This window comes from Narcine bancroftii, chromosome 13 (assembly GCF_036971445.1).
Source record: "Narcine bancroftii isolate sNarBan1 chromosome 13, sNarBan1.hap1, whole genome shotgun sequence".
NCBI lineage: Eukaryota > Metazoa > Chordata > Chondrichthyes > Torpediniformes > Narcinidae > Narcine > Narcine bancroftii.
The window spans coordinates 42,786,407-42,808,278 of record NC_091481.1 but is presented as its reverse complement, the minus strand read 5'-3'; the positions used below and the strand labels follow the sequence as shown (position 1 = coordinate 42,808,278).

Sequence of the window (21,872 nt, the reverse complement as noted above, 5' to 3'; positions counted from 1 at the left end):
AGATGGCTGGCTCCTTCCCCTATTTGTCATGTTCTGTGTAGTTCTGTTCACCATGGTCTAAGAAGGGTGTAGTTGTGCTGGTTTGAGCGCTTCGGTTTTAGGAGAGATTAGACAAATTGATGCTTGGGGGGGAACCTGATGGAAATAAGATTATGAGAGGCATAGGGTAAATGGTCAGGGTATGTTTCAATGGCAGGAGTATCCAAAACAAGAGGGCATTGGTTAAGATGAGGGATAGTCGATACTTCAAACTCAATTGAATAGAAGGTGGGTGAATCCGATGCAATTACTTAGTTTAAGAGGCATTTCGAGAGGTATTAAAGGAAGTGGTCATACGGGATTCATGTAAATTAGTGATTCCCTAAGTAGGTTCTGCAGACCCCTGGGGGCAGTGGAAAGATCCAAGGGGATGGTGAATGTTTCTTGATGACGTTCTCTAAACAGGATACACACCACATGTGCAAGAGCCAAGGCTCCAGGTTTGTAAGAATTTCAAATTATCTTCAGGTTTGAAAGTACATTGAAATTATGTATAAAACGGTGATTCCCCCTTATTTCAGGCCCAAACCACCCTCCCATCCAGCTCCTAATGGATGATCCTCGCCTCAACCACCCTCCCATCCAGCTCCTGATGGCCGATCCTCACCCCAAGCACCCTCCCATCCAGCTCCTAACGGCTGATCCTCACCCCAGCCACCCTCCCATCCAGCTCATGACGGCCGATCCTCACCCCAACCATCCTTCCATCCAGCTCCTGACAGCTGATCCTCACCCCAACCACCCTTCCATCCAGCTCCTGTTGGCTGATCCTCGCCCCAGCCGCGGGCCCATCAGCTTCTGATGGCCTAAAGACAATGTAGTTACAATTGAGATGTAAATTTACCCTTTCATATTGCTAAATAAATTGGTTAATGACATTTTTTCTGTGAAATACATACGCTTGCATATAGTGTTAGATTAGTAGACCTAATAACAAGAAAGGGGTGTGTGTTCGTTCTCGTGTGTTTTTGGGGGGGGGAAAGTCAGGGGTGGCAATCTGAGAAAGTTGGGAACAACCTACCAAGGACAAGTCAGGGTGGTTAGGTTTCTGGCATGGAGGCTGGCTCTGGCTCAGGAGGGAAGGGGGAAAGAGGAGAGCTCTTGTAATTGGGGACTTATTGGTAAGGAGAGTAGTAGGAGGTTTGGTGGCTCCCTGTTGGTATGTTGCCTCCCAGGTGCCAAGTCAGGATGTCACAGCATCCTGGAGGGGGTTGGAGAGCAGCCAGATGTCATGGTCCACGTGGGGTCCAATGTCATAGAAGTGGGGATGAGATCCTGAAGGACGAATACAGGGAATTAGAGAAGTTAAAAAGCAGGACCTCAAGGATTGCTGCCATATGTCATCCATTAGAGAGGGTAGGAATAGGAATTGTGGCAGATGAATGAGTGGCTGAAGAGTTGGTGCAGGGGGCAGGGGTTCAGATTTGTGGATCATTGGGATCTCTTCTGGGGAAGGTCTGACCTGTACAAAAATGATGGGCTGCACCTGAACTGGAGGGGAACCAGTATCCTGGCGGGTAGGTTTTCCAGATCGGTTGGGGAGGGTTTAAATTAGTTTGTCGGGGGTGGGGGGAGGGTGGAGGGAAATCTGAATGAGACTACAGAGATTAGGGTGGAAGGACAACTACATTTGAAAGGAGAGAGGAACCAGAATGTTAAAATTACTGTGGGAGAGGGGGACCATAATCAAAGGAGTGAATGTGGGAAACTTTCTCTCAAGTGTACATATTTCAATGCAAGGAACACAGTGAATCAGATGGATGAGCTTAGAGCAGGGATTGACACATGGAAATATGATATTGTAGCCATCAGTGAAACTTGGTTACAGGAGGGGCAATAATTGGCAGCTAAATATTCCAGGATTCTGTTGTTTTAGGTCTGATAGAACAGGGGGGCTAAAAGGTGGAGGAGTCACATTGCTTGTTAGAGAAAACGTCACAGCGGGGCTATGGCAGTTTAGATCGGAGGGCTCATCCAGTGAGGTGAGTTGGGTGGGTGAGGAATGGGAAAGGCATGAAAATGCTAATTGGGGTGTATTGTAGACCACCTAATGGACAGAGGGAATTAGAGGAGCAAATTTATAAGGAGATGGCATATATGTGTAGTAAACATTAGGTGGAGATTATAGGAGATTTTAAACTTTCCACACATTGACTGGGTCACCCTTACTGTAAAAGGGTTGGATGGGTTGGAGTTTGTCAAATGTGTTCAGGAAAGTTTTCTCTATCAATACATAGAAGGACTGACTAGAGAGGGGGCAGTATTGGATCTCCTATAAGGGAATGAGATAGTTCAGGTGACAGTTGTTTGTGTTGGGGAACACTTTGGGTCTTGTGATCCTAATAGTATTAGGGTTGGCACCAAGGAGATTTACCCCCCCCCCCCCAAACGAAGTGCTGTGGCCCATCCCCATATAGTCGCAGCCATCCGTGGCTATCAGTCCTTCCCCCCACCCCCCCCATTCCCTCCCTCATCACTAGCATCAAGTTTGATGCACACTAGCAACTCTCCACCTGCCCCGGCCACGTCACTAGTTTGTGTCAAGCATCAGTAACGTCTAGTGACATTTGACTCAATAAAAGGATCGCCCTCATGTCCATGTCGGAGAGGCAGATGGTCCTGGCTATCATCCCCCACCCCACTGAACAAGCCATCCCCAATCCCCACCCTGACTATAGTTTTAGGTTAATTATAGAGCAGGATAGGGCTGGGTCTAAGGTTGAGATTCTTGATTAGAATAAGACTAATTTTGAGGGGATGTGAAAGGCTCTAGTCCAGTGGTTCTCAACCTTTTTCTTTCCACTCACATACCACTTTAAATAATCCTTATGCCATAGGTGCTCTGTGATTACTTAAGGTGGTACTTAAGGTGGCAGACGATGCCGCTTTAGTTGCCCATTCAGAGCCAGCTCTTCAGCGCTTGATGTCCTGCTTTGCGGAAACTGCCAAAATGTTTGGCCTGGAAGTCAGCCTGAAGAAAACTGAGGTCCTCCATCAGCCAGATCCCCACCATGACTACCAGCCCCCCAACATCTCCATCGGGCACACAAAACTCAAAACGGTCAACCAGTTTACCTATCTCGGCTGCACCATTTCATCAGATGCAAGGATCGACAAGGCAAATAGCGCCTTTGGAAGACTACACAAAAGAGTCTGGAAAAACAACCAACTGAAAAACCTCACAGATAAGCGTATACAGAGCCGTTGTCATACCCACACTCCTGTTCGGCTCCGAATCATGGGTCCTCTACCGGCATCACCTATGGCTCCTAGAACGCTTCCACCAGCATTGTCTCCGCTCCATCCTCAACATCCATTGGAACGCTTTCATCCCTAACGTCGAAGTACTCGAGATGGCAGAGGTCGACAGCATCGAGTCCACGCTGCTGAAGATCCAGCTGCGCTGGGTGGGTCACGTCTCCAGAATGGAGGACCATCGCCTTCCCAAGATCGTGTTATATGGTGAGCTCTCCACTGGCCACCGTGACAGAGGTGCACCAAAGAAAAGGTACAAGGACTGCCTAAAGAAATCTCTTGGTGCCTGCCACATTGACCACCGCCAGTGGGCTGATATCGCCTCAAACCGTGCATCTTGGCGCCTCACAGTTTGGCGGGCAGCAACCTCCTTTGAAGAAGACCGCAGAGCCCACCTCACTGACAAAAGGAAAAGGAGGAAAAACCCAACACCCAACCCCAACCAACCAATTTTCCCCTGCAGCCGCTGCAACCGTGTCTGCCTGTCCCGCATCGGACTTGTCAGCCACAAACGAGCCTGCAGCTGACGTGGACTTTTACCCCCTCCATAAATCTTCGTCCGCGAAGCCAAGCCAAAGAAATATGAGTGAAAAAAAAGTTTGAAAACCACTGTTTTAATCGTACATCATTGACTCTTTATGTGCATGGTTTCATAACTCCAAAGGAAATGGGCCAATTACAATTTTTCTCCAGCAAAATATTTCAGTAACAATTGGGTCGAGAACAGTGGTTCTCAACCTTCCCTTCCCACTCACATCCCACCTTAAGCAATCCCTTACTAATCACAGAGCACCGATGGCAGAGGGATTATTTAAAGTGGGATATGAGTGGAAAGAAAAAGGTTGGGAACCACTGATTTAGAAGGTCTGAATTGGGAGAATTTATTTTCTGGGAAGGATGCAACAGGAGGATATTCAAAGGAGAAACTTTTTCAGTATGGAGTCTGTGAGGATTAAAGGTTAGAAAATATCGGGAGCCTTGTTGTTGAAGGGATATTGGGAATTTGATTCGGATGAAGAGGGATGTGGACAACAGGTACAGACAGCAGGGAATAGATGAGGTGCATGAGGAATATAAGGAGTGCAAAAAAAATCCTAAGAAAGAAATTAGAAAGGCTAATGAATTAGAAAGGAAATTAATTTCTAAGAAATTAGAAAGGAAAAGTAAAAATAAATCCTAAGGGTTTCTACAGGTACATTAAAAGTAAAAGAATAGTGTGGGATAAAATTGGGCCCCTTGAGGATCAGAGGGGGAGGCTCTATGAGGAGTCAGGAGATGGGGGAAATTATAAATGTTTTTGTTTCTTCAATATTCACTAAGGAATATTGAGTCAGATGAAGCCAGAAAATTTGATAATGAGGGCATGGAAAATATACAGATTAATGAGGAAGTACCTGTAGTACTGGCCATTTTAAAGAGAATCAAGGTGAATAAATCACTGGGTCCTGACAAGAAATTCCATAGGACCCTGAGGGAGGTTAGTGTAGAAATAGTGGGGGCTCTGACAGAAATAATTAAAATGTAATTAGCCACAGGGGTGGTGCCGGAGGATTAGAGAGAGGGTTATGTTGTTTCACTGTTTAAAAAGGCTCCAAAAGTAAACCTGGTAATTATAGGCCTGTGAGTCTGACGTTGGTGGTGGGTAAATTAATGGAGAGTGTTCTTAGAGATGGTATATACAACTATTTGGATAGCCAGGGACTGATTTGGAGTAGTCAACATGGCTTGTGTGTTTAGATCATGTTTAGCAAATCTTTCCGGAGAAGGAAGGTTAACGAAGGGAAGGCTGTGGATGTTGTCTATATGGATTTTAGTAAGGCCTTTGACAAGGTTCTGCATAAGAAGTTAGTTAGGAAGGTTCATTCATTAGGTATTAATGTATTAATATTAATGTTGAAATAGTGAAATAGATTCAACAATGGTTAGATGGGAGATGCCAGAGAGTAGTGGTGGAAAATTATTTGTCAATTTGGAGGCCGGTGACTAGTGGAGGGCCTCAGGGATCAGTACTGGGTCCATTGTTGTTTGTCACATATTAATGATCTAGATAATAGGGTGGTCAATTGGATTAGTAAGTATACAGATGATACGAAGATTGGTGTTGTGGGCAGTGAAGAAGGTTTTCAAAGCTTACAGGGTGATATAGGACCATTAGAAGAGTGGGCTGAAAGGTGGCAGATGGAGTTTAATACTGATAAATGTGAGGTGGTACATTTTGGAAGGAATAATCAGCAAAGGTCCTACAGGTTAAATGGGGAGTGCAGTAGGACCAAGGGATTTAGGAATCCTGGTACATAATTCCCTGGAAGTGGAGTCACACACGGATAGGGTAATGAAGAAAGGTTTTGGTATGTTGGCCCTCAGAGTATTGAACTCAGGAGGTTGGGATGTCATGTTGAAGTTGTATAAGTTATTGTTGAGGCCAAATTTGCAATATTATGTGCACTTTTGGTCGCCGAATTATCGAAGGGTTATCAACAAAATAGAGGCTTTTTTCCATTGAGAGTGGGAGAGATTCAAACAAGAGGACGTGGATTGAGATTGAAGGGGGAAAAGTTTAGGGGAAACATGAGAGGGAATTTCTTCACTCAGAGGTGGTGGGAGTGTGGAATGAGCTTCCAGCCAAAGTGGTAGATGTGGGTTCAATTTCAATATTTAAGAAAAAGTTGGATAGTTTATGGATGAGAGAGGTATGGAAGGATATGAGCTGGGTGCGGGCCAATGGGACTAGGAGGGAGAAGGTGTTTGGCATGAACTAGAAGGGCTGATCTGACCTGTTTCTGTGCTGTAATTATTATATGATTACCAATTTCCCTCCAGTTCACCATCTGTTCACAGAACCATAGAATACTACAACACAGAAAACAGGCCATTCGGCCCTTATATCTGTGCCGAAACATAACACTAGTCCTACTGAACTACTCCCATTCCATAACCCTCCAGACCTCTCCCATCCATGTATCTATCCAATTTATTCTTAAAAATTAAGAGTGAGCCCGTATTAACCTTGTCAGATGGCAGCTTGTTCCACACTCCCACCACTCTCTGACTGAAGAAGTTCCCCCCTAATGTTCCCCCTAAACCTTTCCCCTAAAGCCATGTCCTTTTATATTTATCTCTCCTAATCTATGGAAAGAGCCTACTTGCATTTACTCTTGTTCTCCTCAATCAAATCTCCCCTCATTCTTCTTCACTCCAAGGAATAAAGACCTAACGATTAATCTTTTCCTAACTGACTCCTAATTTAATTAAAGGATTAAATTACTTCACCAGGCCTTATCTCACTGAAAGGAAGTCTCTTCTCTCTGAAGCCTCTCAAGCGAAAGCCTCAAAGCTCCACTGTGTCACTTCTTCACTGGACACTGCTCTTCAGCTTCCCCTCCTTTTTGTCCCTGCTAATGATCTGAAGTACTCACTCCCACAAATCAACAAACTGTTTACCCCTTCAGTTGGCCTCCTTGCTCTTTGTAAAACTGCCTCATTTACACTCATCTATCTCCCAAGTCTCCCGCTCCTCCTCTTTCTGCACCACTCCCACAATCCGAATCACACATCAGAAGTGAGTGCATCTTTCCCAGAATCTTGATAATATATTTCTGCAGCTGTGTAAAATGCTCATTCTGAAGAAAAATGGTAAAGTTCCAATCTGTCTTCTGTGACTAATATTGGTCTTGTAGTATGTGGCCTTGTTGCACTTGACATGGTTTGATTTTTTTTTTTTAACTTGCACCAAAGTGGTTGTGTTGAAAAGGATGTGACTTCCAAGTCGAGGTAAATATTTTTGGCACAAAGAAAGGTGAAGCTGCTGGGCTGTTGGTTTTCAATCCTGCCACATGCAAAAGTGACAATACGGATTTCACCAATTCCTATATTGTGGTGTGGTCTCCAATGACGCCTTTCTCTGAATTTATGGATTTATTTTGTCTGGTGTCATATATTGCAGCCATCTTGGAACGAATATTTGATATTTTCTCATTTTCTAGGTGGAACAAAAAGTAGTGAAGGACAATTTACCGGAAAAAATGTCCCCCACTGAGGCATCAACATTCACAACAATCAGGTAGGATACGCTTTATTCGTTTTGTTTCCTCAGCCACAAGTCAATTCCAGAGGTGCCCACTGATTCAGAAACAATTCAGACACTGCTTCAGGTGATATTCTTCCTATCCAAGCACTGAATTAGAGTTTTAAGTACAAATTATCGCTTTATTTATATAAATGGGTTCTGTAGCATAATGTTGTGAAGGATCTCCCAAGGGAGTAATCTCGGGATTACTGCCTGTGTTACACGACAGTGAGAGCAGGAATAGAATGAGAAGGAGGATGAACGCATGGCTGAAAGGGTGGAGCAAAGGGCAGGGATTCAAGTTTGTGCATCACTGGGACCATTTTTGGGGTAGGTGTAACCTGTACAAAAAGAACGGGTTACATTTGAACCCCAGGGGTACCAGGATTCTGGTGGGGTCATTTGCTAGGGTTACTCAGGAGACTTTAAACTAGAATGGCTGGGGTGAGGGAACCAAATGAAGGAGAAGGTTAGAATGCAATCAGAGAAAGCTTGTAGACAGTGTTTGACAGGGGAAAGGCAGGTGATAGAAAAGGGGGATTCTCTATACGAAGATGGACAGAGGTCGATTGCAAAAGATCATAAGAGAGTTGTTGGTAAAGACAGGGGCCTACAGGAAGTTAAAAAATGGGAAATCTCTAAACTGCATATATTTTAATGCTAGGAGCAAGGATTGACACTTGGAAGTATGACGTGGTAGCGATTGGTGAAACGGTTACAGGAGGAATGTGACTGGCAGCTAAATATTCCTGGATTTAGTTGCTTTAGGTGCAATTGAACCGGGGGGGGGGGGGGGGGGGGGGGCAAGAGGGGGTGGGGTTGCACTACTTGTTAGAGAAAATATTACAGCAGTGCTTAGGTGCGATGGAATAGAAGGCTCATCCAGGGAGGCTATTTGGTTGGAATGGAAGAATGGGAAAGGGGAAGTTGCAATTATAGGGGTGTATTATAGACCACCAAATGGAGAACGCGAATTAGAGGAACAAATTAGTAGGGAGATAGCAGATATTTGTAATAAGCACAGGGTAGTGATTGTGGGGGGGGCAGTTTTAATTTTCCGAATATTGATTGGGTAACCCATTCCGTGAAAGAGCTGGATGGGTTGGAGTTTTTAAAATATGTGCAGGATAGCTTTTTACATCAATACGTGGAAGTACCAATTAGAGAGGGAGCTGTGTTGGATTTACTGTTGAGGAATGAGATGGGTCAGGTGACAGAGGTATGTGTGGGGGAGCACTTCGGGTCCAGTGATCATAGTACCATTAGCTTCAAGGTAATTATGGAAAGGGCCCAGAGTTGAGGTTTTTGAGTGGGGAAGAGCTAGGTTTGAGGAGATGCGAAAGGATTTACAAGGGGTGGATTGGGGCAATTTGTTTTCTGGGAAGGATGTAGTATAGAAATGGAGGGTCTTTTAAAGGAGAGGTTTTAAGAGTACAATATCTTTATATACCTGTTAGGTTGAAAGGGAAGGTCAAAAGTTTGAGAGAGCCTTGGTTCTCAAGGGATATTGGAAACTTGGTTCAAAAAAAGGGAGTACTACAATAAATAAAAGAAACAGGGAAAAAAGGAGATGTTTGGGTGCTATATTGAATGTAAAAAGAATCTTAAGAAAGAAATTAGAAAAGCTAAAAGAAGGTATGAGGTGGCTATAGCAAGTAGAGTGAAAATAAATCCAAAGTGTTTCTACAAATATGTAAATAGCAAAAGGGAAGTGAGAGACAAAACTGATGCAATAGAGAATCAGAAAGGACAAATGTGTGTGGAGCCAAAAGAGATGGGGGAGGTCTTGAACAATTTCTTTTCCTCAGTATTTACTGAGAAGAAGGATATTGAACTGTGCGGGGTAAAGGAAGCAAAGGGGGTATATATGGAGACTATAATGATTAAGGAAGAGGTAGTACTGGAGCTTTTGAAACATATAAAGGTGGATAAGTCTCCATGTCCTGACAGGATTTTCCCCAGGACCTTGTGAGAAGTTAGTGAGGAAATAGCGGAGGCTCTGGCACTGATTTTTCGAATGTCATTAGAGACGGGTGTAGTGCCGGAGGATTGGCGTGTTGCGTGTGTGGTTCCTCTGTTTAAAAAGGGTTCGAGGAGCAAGCCTAGCAATTATCGGCCTGTAAGTTTGACGTCTGTGGTAGGTAAATTGATGGAAAGCGTTCTTAGAGATAGTATATATAAGTATATGGAGGGACAGGGTCTGATCAGGGACACTCAACACAGATTTGTGTGTGGAAGGTCATGTTTGACCAATCTTGTTGAATTTTTTGAAGAGGTAACTAGGAATGTTGAGGAAGGTAGAGCAGTGGATGTTGTCTATATGGACTTCAGTAAGGCCTTTGATAAGGTTCCGCATGGGAGGTTAGTTAGGAAGGCTAAGTCCTTGGGTATTAATTTGGAGATAGTCAAATGAATTCAACAGTGGTTGGAAGGAAGGTGCCAGAGAGTAATAGTAGATAAATGTTTGTCAGGATGGAGGCCGGTGACAAGCGGTGTACCTCAGGGTTCAGATTTGGGACCGTTGCTGTTTGTCATATATATTAATGATCTGGAGGATGGGGCGGTAAATTGGATTAGTAAATATGCAGATGATACTAAAATAGGGGGAATTGTGGATGATGAAGAGGGTTTTCAAAGATTACAGAGGGATTTAAACCTCTTAGAGGAGTGGGCAGAAAGATGACAGATGGAGTTTAATGCTGATAAGTGTTTGGTGCTTCATTTTGGAAAGAATAATCAAAGCAAGACATATATGGTAAATGGGAGGGTGTTGAAGAATGCAGTGGAGCAGAAAGATCTAGGAATAACGGTGCATTGTTCCCTGAAGGTAGGAGCGCATGTGGATAGGGTGGTGAAGAAGGCCTTTAGTATGCTTGCCTATATAAATCAGTGCATAGAATATAGGAATTGGGAAGTAATGATTAAGCTATACAAGGCATTGGTGAGGCCAAATTTAGAGTACTGTGTGCATTTCTGGTCACCAATTTATAGGAAGGATATTAACAAGATAGAGAGAGTGCAGAGAAGATTTTTAAAAATGTTGCCTGGGTTTCAGCATCTGGGATACAAGGAAAGATTGAGCAAGAAATGTTTTAAATATATAAAATGGAAGAAGGGTGTCTAGAGTGAACACAGGTCCCTTGGGAGATTGATATTGAGTAATGAGGCATTGAACAGATATTTTGTATCAGTCTTCACATTGGAAGACACGTCCAACATGCCAAAGAATGCTGATAGGGATGTGAAGGGAGGTGAGGCCCTCAATAAAATAATTGTTACAAAAGAGAGAGTGATGAGCAAACTAATGGGACTGGAAGTGGACAAATCCCCTGGTCCTGATGGGATCCATCCCAGGGTACTGAGGGATATGGTGGGAGTTACAGTCGATACGTTGGTAGTCAATTACCAAAAATCTCTGGATTCTGGGCAGGTCCCAGCAGATTGGAAGATAGCAAATGTCATGCTACTTTTTAAAAATGGATGTAGGCAGAAGACAGGTAACTATTGGCTAGTCAGGAAAATGCTTGAACCTATCATTAAGGATGAAATAGTAAAACAAAGGGGTACCATCAGGCAGACGCAGCAGTGAATTCAGAAAGGGCAGGTCTTGTCTGACAAACTTGCTGGAGTTCTTTGAGGATATAATGGGTGCGGTAGATAAGGGGAACAGGTTGATGATGTATATTTGGATTTCAGGAAGGTGTTTGATAAGGTGCTGCACAAGAGACATCAATAAGATACAAATGAATAGAGTTGGGGGAAGTATATTGGCATGGATTAAGGATTGGTTAACTGACAGAAGGCAGAGAGTCAGGATAAATGGATGTTTTTCTGATTGGCAGCCAGTGGGAAGTGAGTGCCCCAGGGGCCTGCAGCTGTTCATCATTGATATTGATGATTTAGAAGAGGGGACAGAGTCGTGTAGCCAAGTTTGAGGATGATACTAAATTGAGTGGAAAAGCAAATTGTACAGAGAATGTGGAGAGCCTGCAGAAGGATATAGTTAAGTTAGGTGAGTGGGCAAAGGTCTGGCAAATGGTGTTGCGGAGAAAAAATTTCACTACTAACACCAGGGTAACGCTTTGGAAGAGTTTATTAGAGCGAGATATCTCGGAGAGCAGTCCCTGTAACAACCAGGGTTCAGCTCTGAACTACACAGTTGCACAGCTTGAATAATACAGTGAAGTAAACAAGTTAGTTTACGAAGTCAGCAGAATGAATTACTAGAGGAAAGGGGGAGGAAATCACAAGAACATATTGCAATCAGTGTCTCAGACATAATGCAATCAGAATGTCTCAGAAGATAAAGAATGTTATCTGGAGCTATTCCTTTACAAACAGCACCCGGGACCAGAGATCCTGTCTCATTCCATTCTCACAAACAACTTTTATATCATCCCATTAACCCCTTAAGAGTTACTCTGCCATCTACAGTATCCTTCCATTTGGCAAATTTCTTCCACAGTTCCCTCCTTACACCTTACTGAATCATAGTTTCCTTTTCCTCCTCTTTCCGTCTAGCACTTTCGGTCACCTTCAGCAACCTGTACTGAACCTTTCTTGCAGTCTTCTCTACCTGCCGTATCAATCGTTTTACTCCTATTCACAGGCATATGATCAGAAATAATAGTAGCAAAAAGGCGGCAAACTTAAGAACAACAGGGTGCCAAACCGCTGATGGGTTGCCAGTTGGGTGATCTGATCTGCAACCCAGATCAACTGTCCCTCCTTATAGGGTTTGACTTATGGTTTGTCCTAATTTTCCCATCAGGTGGGTGATTTGCTCATTTTCTTTAATCAGTCTATCCAAACGGGTATCGTTAATAAGGGGAGTGAGGAGTTGCTGGCAGTGGGCAATGCGATAATCTTCTACCTGCCTCCAGGTTCCCAATACAATCCACCCCTCGGAAGTCACACCACTCGCCAATCATGAGACAGTAACTATGTATGCTACGTCAAAACATGTAAAAAAAATACTGATCAAGTGGGTCAATATATTCACTTGTGCCGTCCAAATGCTGGACAAGGCACATAGTCAAATTCAATGACAACACCTCACCAGCCCCTGCACCCCTGACCAAACAGGGTTGTTGTGCTACCAATGGGCAGGGTGCTGTGGGAGCTGCTCCCCAGTGTCAGGAGGGGGGATAGAAAAAGGAATTTGTTTGGCCACCAACTCCTACGCCTGGGTTCTCTGGCTTAGCTGGCAAATGCGAGCACCCTTACCACTAACGTCTGTGAGCAGGCAGTGCAAGGTCATCCATCAGGTGCCAGAACCCTCTCTTTGCTTGCGCATCTCACGCCTTGGCCTCAATGCTTGGGCACTCCTCAGGCACAGAGCCCAGATGCTTGTCACCATGCTACCCCATGGTGAGGCTAGCAGGTATACATCTGGGATGTACCTGGGGCGCTTGCTGTTCTGGGCTGACGTTTGAGACCAGGATGCCGTTCCTTCTCACGTTCTCTTTCAACGGGTGCCCCAAGTGCCTGTGTTGGATCCCTGTAATGATAGCCAGGATGAGTCAGGACAGAAACCATAGCCCCCACCCCATGAGGTGTTTTTCTGTTAATGGGAGTTTCTGGGTGATGCTGTCATTGCAAAACAAAATATCAAATTCAACGTTTCCTACCATGGCCTGATCATTGACTGGTCAGCTCACAAACTGTAACTTTACATCCACACTGCGATTATGTATCTAGAAATTTCAGTTTCTCTGAGGGTGCTTAGAGACATTATGCATTGTAAAATCCACAGCTAAACATGCAATTTTTTAAAAGTTAAAGGCTTGAAAAGATAGAATGTCCAGTGATAGTTTCCAGAGCAACAGCTGTTCTCTTGCTGTTTTTTTCGTAAAACACGATGAACTGTCTTGTTGCCGTCGTCAGTTCGGTGTCAGTCGTCAGTTCGGTGTCAGTCGTCAGTTCGGTGTCAGTCGTCAGTTCGGTGTCAGTACAGTTCTATGTCAGTCATCAGTTCGGTGTCAGTCGTCAGTCTGGTGTCAGTATAGTTCGGTGTCAGTCGTCAGTTCGGTGTCGGTACAGTTCGGTGTCGGTACAGTTCGGTGTCGGTACAGTTCGGTGTCGGTACAGTTCGGTGCCGGTACAGTTCGGTGCCGGTACAGTTCGGTGCCGGTACAGTTCGGTGCCGGTACAGTTCGGTGCCGGTACAGTTCGGTGCCGGTACAGTTCGGTGCCAGTCGGTACAGTTCGGTGCCAGTCGGTACAGTTCGGTGCCAGTCGGTACAGTTCGGTGCCAGTCGGTACAGTTCGGTGCCAGTCGGTACAGTTCGGTGCCAGTCGGTACAGTTCGGTGCCAGTCGGTACAGTTCGGTGCCAGTCGGTACAGTTCGGTGCCAGTCGGTACAGTTCGGTGCCAGTCGGTACAGTTCGGTGCCAGTCGGTACAGTTCGGTGCCAGTCGGTACAGTTCGGTGCCAGTCGGTACAGTTCGGTGCCAGTCGGTACAGTTCGGTGCCAGTCGGTACAGTTCGGTGTCACTGTACAGGTGTTCACAAAATCATAAACAACCCTGAGGAAAGTGTTGGCCGATGTCCCGGTGTCAAATGGGTTGTAGCGAGCGATGGCACCAGGTGGAGATTTTCTCCAGAAGACTAGCAGGACTCTGCACCCTTAGATCTTCTGCCGGAGATTCCATTTAGCACCTGCCTTACTGGCCGAGATCTGTAATTTAGAAGGATCTCCTGCCTGGCAGGGGGTAAGGGGCAGTGCTTGTCCATTGGGTGAATAATATTAGAGGTCACAGAATGCCTCTGGAAAACACTTTCAATGTTCATGTCTCAAGGTGATGACCTTGCAAAGGTTGCTGCAATTAGGGCAGCCATTTGCTTCAAGCATGAATTGTATCTACATGGTCATAAGTCTAAACACTACAACATATCAGGCCATGTAAAAGAGTGAATTCACTTATGAAAGATTGTCAAACCAAAATATTAACTCCTCCACTCAGAGATTCTGTCCATCTTGCTGAATATTTTTTGCATTTTTTCTTTTAAAAAATCAGGTTTCCACTTTCTATAGTTTATAGTTTATTTTACCTCGAGTGAGAGGCAATAATTGTAAGTCAGCCATCAAACTCTATCAAACTAGATGTCACCAGCATTCATATACAGGGATTTGCACCAGTAAGAGCAGGTAATTTTCCACACGGGCCAATTTTAGCAACCAGCTAGGCTCCACTTAAAAAAACTCAGGATTTTTCTGTTCCCTTTAATCTAATTACAGGCCAGCATTAGAAAAAAAATAGTAACTAAATGTAGTTATCTGGTTATGAAGACATTAATAAATATTTCATTTTTAAATAGATCGTAGGAATGACTAGCCATCAATAAACTGAATGTCTGGGAAATGAGGCCCAAAAATAAAAATTAGCACTATTATTCAATTGTTAACTGTACAGTAACTCGGTTGAAAAGTTGAATGACAATGAAATTGCCATTGAAAATTACAAATAATTTTGAGAAAGTCAAAGCTGTTTATGAAATGTAAAATTAGATACACATTTCCTAGATTTTTAACAAATTATATGCCATATTCTATTAATCAGGCTTCAACATTTCCTCATACTTTTTTACACAGTAATTTTCAGTGGTAACGTCATATTTAGCAAATATAGCTATAATAATATATTCATAGTAAAAAAAATGACCACAAATTATGAGTGTCATCTAAATTCTAGTCTCTTAATTGCATTGTTAACATTTAATTCTAAAAACTTTTGGTGTTATTAGTTTGAAGCAATTCTTAAGTTGTAGTGCCCTGCACTGGAACCAAAGTAAGGAATGGAGCTTTACATCAGGTTATAAAGTCTAAACTTTGTTAGAAATCTCTTAAAAAAAAATTTAAAGCCACAAATTTCTACATCAAAATTCAATAAATACATTCTTTGTTAATGAAGTGTTCTGACATGAGAAAGAGGCTAGTCAAATTACATTTTTATTTGTCCAAACTAAATTGAACATTTTACCAGGTCGTTTGATATTGTGGCGGCTCACCCATGTGACAAGTGAACCGGCTCCAGCAGTTATGGGTGGATCCACAGTGACTCTCAGTGCAGGGCAAAGCCTTGGCACTTACATCCTGCAGGATCCAAAGGTCTCTGGGAAGCGAAGGCCTCTAAATCGCGCAATTATGAATTAGTAAATCAGTTCAACTGAAACTATCTCAACTCTTTTGCTCTCAGTGGCACATCAGCCACAATGTGCTCTCATGCTGTTATTTGGATTGAACTAATTACCAAAAAAGGCGATGCCTATAGTATTTCTATAAATAATTAAATTTAACCAAGTAAAATGTGATTAATTTGTAACAGAGGAAATGAAAATGGAACACTTAATGTGCTTAATCCAATTAAATATTCTCTCTAATTACAGCACAGCTCTGATTATCCAAAATCAGATTCTCGAAAATCCTCATTTATCCAATTTTTTTAAAATTTGGAGCCAAACTGACCTCACAGGTTTAAAAATCTCTTGACATGAAATTGGAATGATGATTGTCCTAGTTTCAGGTAACTCCCTCCCCTCTCTTTCCATTTCTTCTTTCCTTCAACTTTAATCTCCAACTCTCCGCCACTGTCTCCCAGCTGCGAGCGAATGGAATAATCCCTCACCCAGGCATCAAGGAGAGTGGCCTCCTGGGCAGTACCAGGGACATCAGGTTCCCAGACAGGAGCATTCATTGTCAGTGTTTTCCCACCAGTCATTTATTAATTGCACATTAAAACTTCCTCTATCAACCACTCTCCCTGAGACCACCCATACAAGTCACTGGAAAATGCGACAGCCCATTTCCAGTTCCCAGTCTCCTTGATCACAATATCAGCGGGCGATCCTGGCAGTATTATCGGATCACCGACCAGTCGCCGACTCTTATTTACCTATTGACCTCGTCTTACTGTCTTTTTACTCATTGATGGTCCCTTGGGGAGTCCATTCCTTTGTTTCATTCCTTTGGTGGGTCAGGAACAGCTTTCCCTGCTCGACTGACAAATACTTGATTCCCATTTCGGGTCTGTATCTGAAAAATAAACACACACAAGGTGCCACGCAAACAATAAAACACATCTTTTTTTTATGCCTCAGAAGTGGGCCCTACCTCAGTGACTATGGTTCGATTTACAGAAACTAACTGCCAGGTGCAAGTTCCTTTCGAATGGGTAAGTGTGCAAGGCTCATAAAACTTCCCGTGTGGTCCCATACTTTTCTTTGTAAATTATATCCCATCTCTATCCCCACTCGTATTGTCTTTCCCCACATGTTTCTAATTCTAATTCCTTTTCCCACTTCACTGCCTATAGTCTGTATCTTGTTCTGAAGTGTTTCAATATCTGCTGAATTCAACACCCCTATACCAGTTCCTGCTTCACCCAGTATGGTCCCTAGTACATCCCTCCTTGTGCGTCCCTTGGTCAGGGTCAGTCCCGGGTAGCTGCTTGTACAGTTGCCCATTTTTCCTTTCTCGTCATATCTTGCGCGTATAGAAAGGTTCACTACCGATAGGGATTGGAGAGTGTTCTGACAGGTGGTGAAGAGATGATGTAGGTGGCCAACAGCCATGTCAGCAGGAGGCGGGGGCACGGCACTGGGGGCAGATGCATTGGTTACTTCAATTGGGGGTCAGGACGTCATTACACCAAATGGGGGTTGAGACGTCACTTCTGAATAAGATTCTCTTCATCAATGGACCGGTAAAATCGATAATAATAATTCAGTCCATCGACTCGCTTTTTACACTCCTCCATCCAGCTGAAAGTTCAAGGAAAGCACGCCCCCTATGCCACCATCTACACCAGTACCGATCTTCCCGCTGTTACCCCCACCACTTATTACTAAACGGGACAGCGTAATTCCAATCCCCCGTTTCCCTCATCACAATGTCAGCTGGCGAGCCCGGGGACTGCAACGGATCTCCTACCAGTTAGAGGCGTCTTCTCTGTTCCTTTCCTCGATTTTTAGTGACTCTCTTCATCGGGGTCGCTATCATGGCCTGGGAACAGACTTATCTGCTCAACCAGGAATACTTGCCTTGCCGATTTCCCATCTTGGCCTCCTGTTAAATCTTAACAGTTATACAATATACACACAATGGTCAGTTCCTTTACTTTACAGCGCATGTACCGGTGCCTCTTCTGTCCGCGTTGTCTGCCTGGGTTTTACTTCTCCATCTTGGCATGCCTTGGCATGCCTCACCCCTTTACAGCTGGGTTCTTGGCGTGCCTCACCCCTTTACAATCACCTCACCATCTCAAGTGGGGATCTCGGTGTGTGAGCCAGCCTCACCCCCTTTCAGCTAGATTCTTGGCCAGAGCCATCGCCCGCTCACCTGTCAAATATGATCCTGCTCGCAGCGCCAGATTTGTTGGGGAGAAAGAATTTCACTACTAACACCAGAGTTTATTAGAGTGGATATCTCAGAGAGCAGTCCCTGTAACAGCCAGGGCTCAGCTCTGAACTACACAGTTGCACAGCTCGAATTTATACAGTGAAGTAAACAAGTTAGTTTGTGAAGTCAGCAGAATGAGTTAATAGAGGAAAGGGGGAGGAAATCACAAGAACATAATGCAATCAGAGTGTCTCAGAAGATAAAGAATGTTATCTGCAACTATTCCTTTGCAAACGGCACCTGGGACCAGAGATCCTGTCTCATTCCATTCTCAAGCAACTTTTATATCATCCCATTAACCCCTTAAGAGTTACTCTGCCATCTACAGTATCCTTCATTTCTTAAACAGATGGAGTTCAATGTTAGTAAATGGGAGGTCATCCACTTTGTTAGGAAAAATAGAAGAGCAGATTACTATTTAATGGTGAGAAACTGCAGTGTGCTGTCGTGAAGAAGGACTTGGGAGGGCTTGTGCAAGAATCGCAAAACATTGGGTTGCAGGTACCACAGGTTATTAACAAGGCAAATGGAATGTTGGCCTTCATTGTTAGAGGAATTGAATTCAAGAGAAGGGAGGTCATGCTGCAACTGTACACGGTACTGGTGAGGCCACACCCGGAGTACTGTGTGCAGTTCTGGCCTCCATACTTGAGGAGGGATATACTGGCCTTGGAGGCCAGAGGAGGGTCAACAGGTTCATTCTGGAGATGAGGGGGTTGACCTACGAGTAGAGACTAAATAGTCTGGAATTATACTCACTCTAATTCATAAGATAGAGGCAGGAAAATTGTTTTCATTGGTAGGTGAGACCAGAACTAGGTGACGCAGCCTCAGCATTCAGGGTAGTAGATTTCAGATGGAAATGAGGAAAATCTGTTTTTCCCAGAGAGTAGAGAATCTGTGGAATTCAGATTCAATTAGATAATTTTTTACATAAAAAAGGATTTAAGGGATATGGGGAAAAGGCAGGTAGGTGGAGTTGAGTCAATGATCAGCTCAGCCAAGATCTTACTGACGGGTCAGATGACCGACTCCTGCTCCTATTTCTTATGTAAATAAATCTTGTTAAAACTCATAAGGAGGGAAAAGATGAAGTATGAAAGTATGCTAGGAAGTAATATTAAAAAAGATACAAAAACTTCTTTCAAGTATATAAAGAATAAAAGAGAGGTGAGAGTGGAGCAGATCTAGGACCATCAGAAAATGATGCTGGAGAAGTAATAATGGGAGACAAGGAGATGGCAAAGGAACTAAATGTGTATTTTGCATCAGTTTGACTGTGGAAGACATTAGCAGGATGCCAAATATCAAAGGGTAGCAGTGTGCCAGATGTCAAATGGAAGAGAAGTGAATGCAATTACTATTTCAAGGGAGAAGGTGTCAGGAAGTTGAGTGATCTAAGGGTGAACAAGTCTCCTGGACCAGATGGATTGTACCGTCAGGACCTGCCAGAGGTTGTGGTAGAGATTGTGGAGGCACTGGTATTGATCTTTCAGGAATCGATAGATCTGGCACGGTCCCAGAGGACTGGAAAATCACATGTCACCCCACTATTCAAGAAGGGAAGGATGGAGGCAGCAGAAAGGAAATTATAATCCGGTTAACCTGATGTGGATGGTTGGGAAGATGTTGGAGTCGAATGTCAGGGATGAGGTTATGGAGAACTTAGAGGCACATGACAGGATAGGGCAAAGCTAGCAGGGTTTACTTAAGGGAAAATCTTGCTTGACAAACCCATTGGAATTCTTTGAGGAAGTGACAAACAGGCTGGATAAGGGAGATGCCGTGGATGTATTTGGATTTTCAGAAGGCCTTTGACGAAGTGCCACACATGAGGCTACTTAACAAGATAAGAGCCTGTGGTACAACGGGAAACATACTAGTGTAGGGAGAGCATTGGTTGATTGGCAGGAAGCAGAGAGTTGGGATACAGGGATCATGCTCTGATCGACTGCCAGTTGCTGGTCGGGGTTCCACAAAGGGTCGGGGGTTGGGGCCACTTCGTTTTATGTTATATATGAATGATTTGATTATGGAATGAATGGCTTTGTGGCCAAGTTTGCAGATGATATAAAGGAAGATGGAGGAGCAGGTGGTGTAGAGGAAACACTGAGGCTGCAGAAGGACTTGGGCAGATGAAGAAATTGGGCAGAGAAGTGACAAATGAAATACGATGTGGGAAAGTGAACGGTCAGTGCCCTTGGTAGAAGAAATAAATGAACAGATTCCTTTCTAAATGGGGAGAAAATCGAAAATTCCCAGTTGCAACAGGACCTGGGAGTCTTTGTGCAGGATTGCCTGTAGGTAAATGGTGGTGAAGAAGGGAAATGCAATGTCATTCATTTATTGTCATCTGATTGTACAAGTATAACCTAACGAAACAGCGTTCTCTCGGTGCAGAACACGCAGTCACACAACCAGACATAACATAAGGTACTTTCAGGTGATCAATTGTCCCCTTGTAAAGCTGCATATTTTGGCAAAATGCGGCCACGTGAATGTGCAGGAAGCGCCTGCAAGGTGAGCTTAGTAACCCTCCTCCAAGAGGGATAATCCCCGCAGCACTGTGGCCTCCCCAGCCATCTGAAAGCAGCTGCCTAAAAGTGACTGCATTCAGATGACAGGCAGCTGGCCAGCGCCTGACAGCTCCTCTCCCAGTCCCCACACTGTCGGGCGACCGGCGCAAGCTTTCCCCATGGCAGGGTCTGATTTTGGGAGTGGGGAGAAGGGGGCTGGCCGCAATTTTCAAAGCTGCCTCCTGAACTGCAATTTAAAGGGCTGCTTCTGCTTCTTCAGGCGCATTCTTAGCGGAGAATCCACCTGAAAAAGCCTAAAGATACAGTCACATTATACATATGCAGGACAAGTATTCATATATAAATAAATATTGTTTTGTACATATGAGAGTCTCAAAGGGTCAGTGTGAGCAGTTCTTTGGTCGTTCAGCGTTCTCACTGCCCGTGGGAAGAAGCTGTTCCTCAGCCTGGTGGTGCTGGCTCTGATCCTCCTGTATCCAGGGTGCAGTACTAATTTTTTAGGTGCCAGACCCCATCAGAAACAGCAACAAGGAGGTGCTGAAGCCACCCCATGAGGTGCCAGAGCGCTGCTCTGGCAGCACCGCATCCTTATCTCTATTTCATGTATGAATGCTGGCGTACGTTTCAAGAGGAATAGAATGCAAGAGCAAAGATGTGATGTTGAAGCTCTATAAGGCACGGGTGAGACCTCACACAGTTTTGTGAGCAGTTTTGGGCTCCTCATATAAGAAAGGAGGTTCAAAAAGATGATTCTGGGAATGAAAAGATTATCATGTGAGGAATATTTGATGTCTCTTGGCCTGAACTTGTTGGAATTTAGGAGAATGGAGCGGGGGGGGGGGGGGGGGTGGATTTCATGAAAACATTTTGCGTGTTAAAGGTGTGGACAGAGTAGATGTAGAAAGGTTCTTTTCCCATGGTGGGAGAGTCTAAGACAAGAGGCCACAACTTCAGGATTGAAGGGCATCTGCAAAGAACAGAGATACAGAGGAATTTCTTCAGCCAGAGGGTGGTAAACCTGTGGAGTTTGTTGCCACAAGTGGTTGTGTAGGCCGGGTCATTGGGTGTATTTAAGGCAGAGATTGTTGAGTTATTGATCAGCCAGGGCATCAAAGGTTATGAGGAGAAGGCCAGGCAGAGGGTCTGAGTGGTAAAATGGATCAGGTCATGATTAAATGGTGGGACAGAATTGAGGGGCTGAATGGCTTAATTCTGCTTCTATGTCTTATGGTCTTATAATTGTTTGCATTTATTACACATTGGCTGGGTTGTTTCACCAGAAGCTGTTTGATTTATTTGTAACAGAAATGAACTTGCCCTGAAGTTTCCTTTTGCATGTATTATCAGACTTTATTTTAAGATTAGACGTACAGCACTGCAACAGGCCAATTTGGCCCATGAGTCCATGCTGCTCAATTTACACCCCATTAACCTACACCCTGGTACGTTTTAAAACAGTTTGTTTGTCAGCAAAATCATTCAATTAGTATTTAATAGATTTACCAGATTTACCTGTATGGGGATCATGTAGAATATGACACCCAGATCCCTGATTAAGCAACTAAATATACCTGT

At 44.0% G+C, this 21,872-nt stretch overlaps 1 protein-coding gene across 1 annotated transcript in view; it reads left to right on the top strand.

Annotated features, from left to right (window-relative positions):
- LOC138748583 (lamina-associated polypeptide 2, isoforms beta/delta/epsilon/gamma-like) overlaps window positions 1-21,872 on the top strand; it is a 97,327-nt gene that overhangs the window by 70,660 nt on the left and 4,795 nt on the right. Inside the window, exon 5 of the mRNA XM_069909016.1 lies at window positions 7,278-7,354. Within this exon, the coding sequence (XP_069765117.1) occupies window positions 7,278-7,354 (77 nt within the window). The remainder of the gene's footprint in view (window positions 1-7,277; window positions 7,355-21,872) is intronic.